Source organism: Aspergillus mulundensis (genome assembly GCF_003369625.1).
Source record: "Aspergillus mulundensis strain DSM 5745 chromosome Unknown scaffold_38, whole genome shotgun sequence".
Taxonomy (NCBI): Eukaryota; Fungi; Ascomycota; class Eurotiomycetes; order Eurotiales; family Aspergillaceae; genus Aspergillus; species Aspergillus mulundensis.
In genome coordinates, this window is record NW_020797926.1 from 15,908 (window position 1) to 22,298 (window position 6,391).

At 51.7% G+C, this 6,391-nt stretch overlaps 1 protein-coding gene across 1 annotated transcript; it reads left to right on the forward strand.

The window, feature by feature from the left end:
• Positions 1–1,699: 1,699 nt before the first annotated feature.
• Positions 1,700–2,623, forward strand: flbD (putative MYB family conidiophore development protein FlbD; the record flags this gene model as incomplete). The annotated part of the gene is made up of 1 exon (XM_026753597.1): positions 1,700–2,623. One exon carries the CDS (start codon positions 1,700–1,702, stop codon positions 2,621–2,623), a length of 924 nt encoding a protein of 307 aa, XP_026597827.1.
• Positions 2,624–6,391: the final 3,768 nt, after the last annotated feature.

Here is a 6,391-nt window from a genome sequence, read left to right on the forward strand (position 1 = left end):
GCATCGCCTCGGTCCATTCTGGCTTCCATTCTCTTCAGTCTTCAGAGGCCTCGCTCTGAATAAGTTCCTTCCGCAAATTCTCCGTTCATTTACTACATGTAACTCCGTCTATATACTCCGTTCACGTCGTAAAGTCTATAAGAAAGTCTATATGGTATTGTTGATGCCATGACTAAAGCACAGCCGGAATCCTTATTCCGAGCACTATATATCATACCCACCAGGATGGCCCTGCCAGTGCCCCAGCCCCGACTCCCCTATGGACTCCATGACCACATTCCCGTTTAGGCTTACCCACACCGTTTCTGCCGCCCGGTTTCTGTCAGGGCCTGTCTTCCGCAGCGCATTGGCCAATCTCCCCTGCCTAGCTCGAGGATCGCTGCATCGCCAATACTGTACGGAGTACGGAGTATGGGTGCCATCTCGGAGCTGCTCGCTCTGATCGCGGTTAATTTATGCTTTGCCCAATGACATCCTGTATGTCGCAGCTTCGTGCCCGGCACCTTGGACAATTGCTTTCTTAGTAACTTCTTACTTCCCCTGAGCCTGGCTCCACTGATCCTTCGTTGATCGGCCTACCCATACTGATGGGATTGACGAGCATCTCGCCTACTCGGGGTGCCCGAGTCGACTTGTATAGACACTTTGATTGTGCATCGATCACTGTAAATAGATTGAGCTGATAGGGAATGAGAAGCGACGCCCTGCGCCATTACCCCAAGGCTAACCTGTAGAGTACAATGCACGTTAGTCCAGTTGTTTCACATAAGTGGAAACAGAGCAAGATGCAACACGATCCTCTGATCTTACCGCTTCGCGATAAGTGGCAAATCTCCCCACGATCTGGAAACGCCAGCGCCTCAACGACAGACAGGAGCAATCTTTTCTTTTTCCTGCATGGGCTTGGGCTAGTTAGCATCACCGTCCTCTGCAAGCGTCACGATGAAGCTCTTCCTTGGAAGTGGCTGACAGGGTATGGGTCCAGCAGATACTGCACGATCATCACGATGCCCTGCAGTCTGGTCCATAGACCTGGCCTAATGTATGCATGTGTGTAGTAATTGAAAATGACAATAATGGATTCATAGTCGTGATTTCATGGGGCCATTGTATGTGCCGACTTGGATGGCTCTGTGTCTCTTCTCCTGAGTGGGCCCGATAGATTACTTACAGATACGGAGGCGTATTCTAAATTAAAAAATTAAAAATAAATTAAAATAATATCCAAATCGATCGACTCTAGTATGGAGGAGGCTTTTGTCCCTTTTTGGCATTTTATTATTCCATTAATTATTCCTCCGACAACTGTCAGCTCCAAGATCTTGGAATCAGATCTTCTCTCATAGCGTGCTCGACGGGTGGAGCTGCATCCATTGCTCTCTGACTCGTCTGTCTCCTGGTCGTCATACTTTTGCTCTTATTCTTATACCTTAGTGTCCCTCCGCTCAGTATAACTACCTCCCACACCTCTCCCTTCCAGAGTCTTCCCTTCACATCAACAACCTCAATTCGACTTGACTATCAGCACATCTACCTCAATTGACTTGACTTAATACCCGGTCAAGTCTCACTTCGGATCAACGGCACTCCCCCACCACGCAGCCCGCCACGTTCTTCACCTTGACAACCCCCGCCTCAAACCTTCGCGGTGTCTCACATCACACTCTACCTCCACACAACCAAACACACACTCGACACAATGGCCCCAACACACCGTCGTGGACCTTGGGTTCCTGAAGAAGACCAGCTACTCCTCCAGTTAGTCCGCGAGCAGGGTCCCAACAACAACTGGGTTCGCATCTCTCAACACATGCACTACCGCTCCCCAAAGCAATGCCGAGAGCGATACCACCAGAACCTCAAGCCGTCATTGAATCGCGACCCCATTTCAGCTGAAGAGGGGCTTGCGATTGAACAAATGGTCAACGAAATGGGCAGGTGCTGGGCCGAGATTGCTCGGCGACTAGGGAATCGCAGCGACAACGCCGTCAAGAACTGGTGGAATGGCAACATGAACCGCAAGAAGAGAGGCCTCCCACCCAGCATCAGCAGCTCCCCTCACTCAAGGACGTCCAACGGCCGCATCGAAGCTCCATACCACCGCGCCTCTCTCGGAGGCAGCCCGATCCTGCGCTCTCGATTTCCCTCCATCTCCTACGACAGACCCTATACCTCATGGACCTCCAGGTCTTCCGCCTCTTCTCGCCGCGAATCTTTCAGCACTTCCTCCTCCTTTTCTCGACAACTTACTCCCATCTACACACTTCCTGCCCTCAATCGACCCGTCGAGGCGCCCTTGACTTCACCTGCCTTTTCAGATACCTCCAACGCCCCGCCGTCCATGGTCTCCGATAACAACTCGATCTCGTCTGCTTCGCCCCGCACTCTCCCCTCACCGCAGCTTCTCCCTCTGCCAGTGGACACACGCTACCAGTACGGAGAACTGCCTAGGCCACAAACCTCAGATGACCTTTACTTTTCCAGCTTCCCTGGGAAATCCACGGGAATCTTCTCGGACCCAAAGCCCAGATGGGTTCCCGAGCAACAGCCGTACTGGCTTTCTGAGGAGAGGATGGAGTCCCGACGAGACTCTCGGATGGGTCTCGACAACCTCCTGAACTGAACGATCGCACGACTCCCCTTTGCCATTATACCTTAATACTGTATTTTATTGCTCTACGATGTTCTGGCAGCGTCCCCTGTACATGTCTATGTCCGACCCTCTGTCTCTCGTTTTCCTTTGTTGAATTTCCTTTGTACATCTATATCTTTTCTTCGGGTTGATCCTATGGCATTTTTTGGAATGGTTGTCAAAAGCATGATTTGGTTTGAGTTAATAGAGGTGGGGAGCGAGATACCGGCATTGGTTGCAGCGTTCTGTCCTGGATTTTCTAATACCCCATGGTTGTTGTTTTCATTTGCCAGGTTTCAGGATATATAATACTCTAATGGTATCGCTACGAACACAATATTTGTTGATTTCCAAACTGTATACCGATTACTGTCGCCACATTCAATGTTTTGTATCATCAGCTGTAAACGGGCATTGGATGGCCGTGGATGGTAACACAGCATTGTTGAGTGCATATACGAGCAGATCTAATTCCGGTGGTGGCTGGCTGGCTTCACCACCACTCGGCATTTACTCCGTAGCTGGTCAACTTCTCCTAAGGCTTCTCCCCGCTTTTACCCTTCACACCACAAGGATACAGACAACGCAAGGGGTGTTAAATGTGGACCATGGATCCCACCTGGAACAAGCGAAAGGTGGGAGGGAGAGGGAGATAATGGAGGATCGGAAGGAAAAGCCATACACGGGGACGGAGGGTGTGGAAGGCTCCTTCCCATTACGACCACAGCTCCTCCTGGGCGTTGGATCGATACATAGATGTATTTCCAATGCGGCCGATGAGCGAACGTTCCTATCTGCACCTAACCCTGTCTCAACTTGAGTTTACCTAAGGCTTGCAGCGACTGGAGGCCCGTTCATGCAGGATCGGGTCGAATCGAGGGGAGAAGAGGGGTTCATCTTCCGCGAACTGCCCTGCTATGACTCGAGATTGCTTATCGAGATGACCAGAGTGACATCAGCATCCCTGTCAGTGAGATCACGTCCATGGTCATCAGAGTAAGGTTCCGATGGTCCCTTCTTTGCCTGTCTTCCCTCTTTGATGTCGGGGGTATGTGGTGTTCGTATCAAATGGCTAATGGATTCCGATCCTGCTTTCTAGATTGGACGGTCACGCTAGCCTCGTCGGATGATCAAGATCTACCTGTCAATTAGCGGCTATGATACTGACCTCTGTGTTTACAGCCGTGGATTGGAGGGACCCGGCGAATCGGTCATCAACGGAAAAAGCAATGAGTGCAGGCAAACTTTTCGGCCAGAGCCAGAGCTTGGACGATTCATAGCCAACAGAATACCGTCACCGTAAGGCTCACGCTGTAGTGGACGCAATAAGGTCTGCTGTTCACTTCTCTCGACGCAACACCTGCCCGAGTACTCTTAGCCTCGGCCTAGTTTAGGACTATCTCGGACAGTTCGCCAAAGACTCGCCTCGCGCCAGCTCCCACTGCACTACGGAAGAGCAAGCAGGAAGAATCTTGGGCTAAAGTTGCCCGTTGGAAATCCTTCGGCCATCATCTAGCCTGACTCGAGTTCAGACCCGAGATCGAGTGGCTAATCGCCACTGCGCTTCCGAACGGGGGAGGGAGAGCGATGCGCCCTCTCAGGCTCTCACACCGTTGACGGAACGTCTTTTTAGACCATCGAATTCAATAGTTTTGCTGGCTTGCATCAGCGCCGATCGATGGATCATGGGCCGTGTGGATTGTAGCTTGACGGCCAGTCGAATCTGCCTTTGCTAGGATTGCGAAGGCTCAGGAGTCCTATCCTGGTCGTGAGTCGTGACTTGGACAGCTGGACTTCTCCGCAGGGCTCCCAAGTCTGTGACTGTGGATTGAGACCTAGACCGAGCACGGACCCAGCCAGGAGGAAAGTTGGGGACGGCGAGTCATGTCGAGACTCTCGATCGGACCAGGCTGTCCCGACTGTAGGAACCTGCAGGATTCTCCCAAAGTCAAGATCCTTTAAGCGCGGGAAACAAAGGGGTGAAGACTGAAAAGAAGAGGCATGGCTGGACAAAGAACAATCTTTCTACTACTTACTAGCAGGCCCCACGGTTCAGGAAAAGGTCCCGGATTGAGTTGTTGGCTCCGGCGCTTCCCTACAGAGATCCGATCCTGCCGTTATCCCATCTCAACGTCTCTGGAGTCTGGACAACTGTCACGCTCTTACTGTGTATGTCAGAAAACAGCATCCTTCCAAGCGCCTCTGATGGACCCCAACCTACATGCATCGTCAGAAAAGCTCAGTCTGACCGTTTCTTATCCTCACCGTGCATATTCACGGGGCAGCGGCAAAACGTCCATGCTCAAATACCCACTCTTTTTATGCAGAAATCTAGTCACATTATGGCATAAATAAGCTGGGCGCCGATCTTGGTCGTTTCTTTCCTGGCGTCCGATCTGATTTGAAATACCGCGCTTTAGCGCCTGCACGGTGCACTCAGTGCACACTTCTTCCATGCGTGGCGAGCTCATCTCCGTCCTCCTTTTACTCGACTTCTGTATGATTGCTGGAAGGGATATGATGCCAGCCTCACTCATCTGCCTCGGCGGGGGTCGTACTGGCGTATAGGCCATGGATCAGTTCCGACCTGCTTTGCGCGGTAGGTAGGTGTGCAGCCCTCTGGGGCCTTGTGGAGCCGACACACCAGATCCAAAATTTGAAGTATAACGTCCTCGATTTGCTGATCGAGACTATCGAGCGTTACGAAGTTACGACCCTTCTAGTCCAGTAAACCTGGATAGCTTGTGCGGCTAGAACCCGGCCAAGTTCTTTTCAGAAGCAGCAGCTCCAGGCTGGCATAGACAAATCTGGCCCAGACGGAGCAACCTCATAGTCGTTAGATCTCCGATGAACGTTGAGGCCGTTTCGATCCATAAAACTCAATCCAAGCCGTACTGGCCCCCGTCCACTACCCACTGTCCACAGTATCCATCAATTGGCGTGCACGATTCCGCTTTGGGGAAACGCACATTGCGACTGGTAAGAGACCTCTCCAATTGAAGCAGTGATCTGGCAGTGGTCCTTGCCCAGCGAACCATGGTTTATGGCCACTGTGGAGCACACGACAGGGTTGGACATTGAGTCTCGGATATGAAACGGTCGCTTGGTGCCGCCGTTCGAATCCGGGTCGTATACGGATGTCGGCTGTAGGAGATTGAGTGCGAAGCTTGGGGGCAGAGTTATTTCTGGCCCGCGGCTGGTTTGAGCCTATTTTGGGGCTCAATATATTTGGATTGTCGATGGAGGTTACCGTAGGTAGTAGTCTAGTACCTCCGCGATATCACCGAGAAATCTACGGAGTATGGAGTTGAATCCCAAGTTAGTGCAAATCGGCCACACCACGGAGTACTCTCCATGTACGGGCTTGCACAGAGGGAGTAGATACTGTGCCCAACTACCTGGAACCTGCAGAATCCAAGGTTCAGTAACGTCACATTGAGCCGGTCCGGTCAACCGAGATCATCTTGAACCAACCATTTGATATCACTTTGCTTCTTCACAAACCCGCCAGCATGGAACCTCAGCTGCGGTATTTTTCATGCAAACCCATCTTGATGCTCCATAGTGACACCCACTCTGGGTTGTTTTGGAAATCTGCCATACACTCGATCTTTTTTGAGTTTGTCTTCCATGGCTCGACCTGGTAGAGTGGGCCCTAGCTTGCTTGCGTTGGCGCTCATTGGCAGGCGGGCCATCTCGGTCTTTGCCATTGCGATGGAGCTAGTGCAGACTGGGCTAGTGTACCCGCAGACCGGTCCA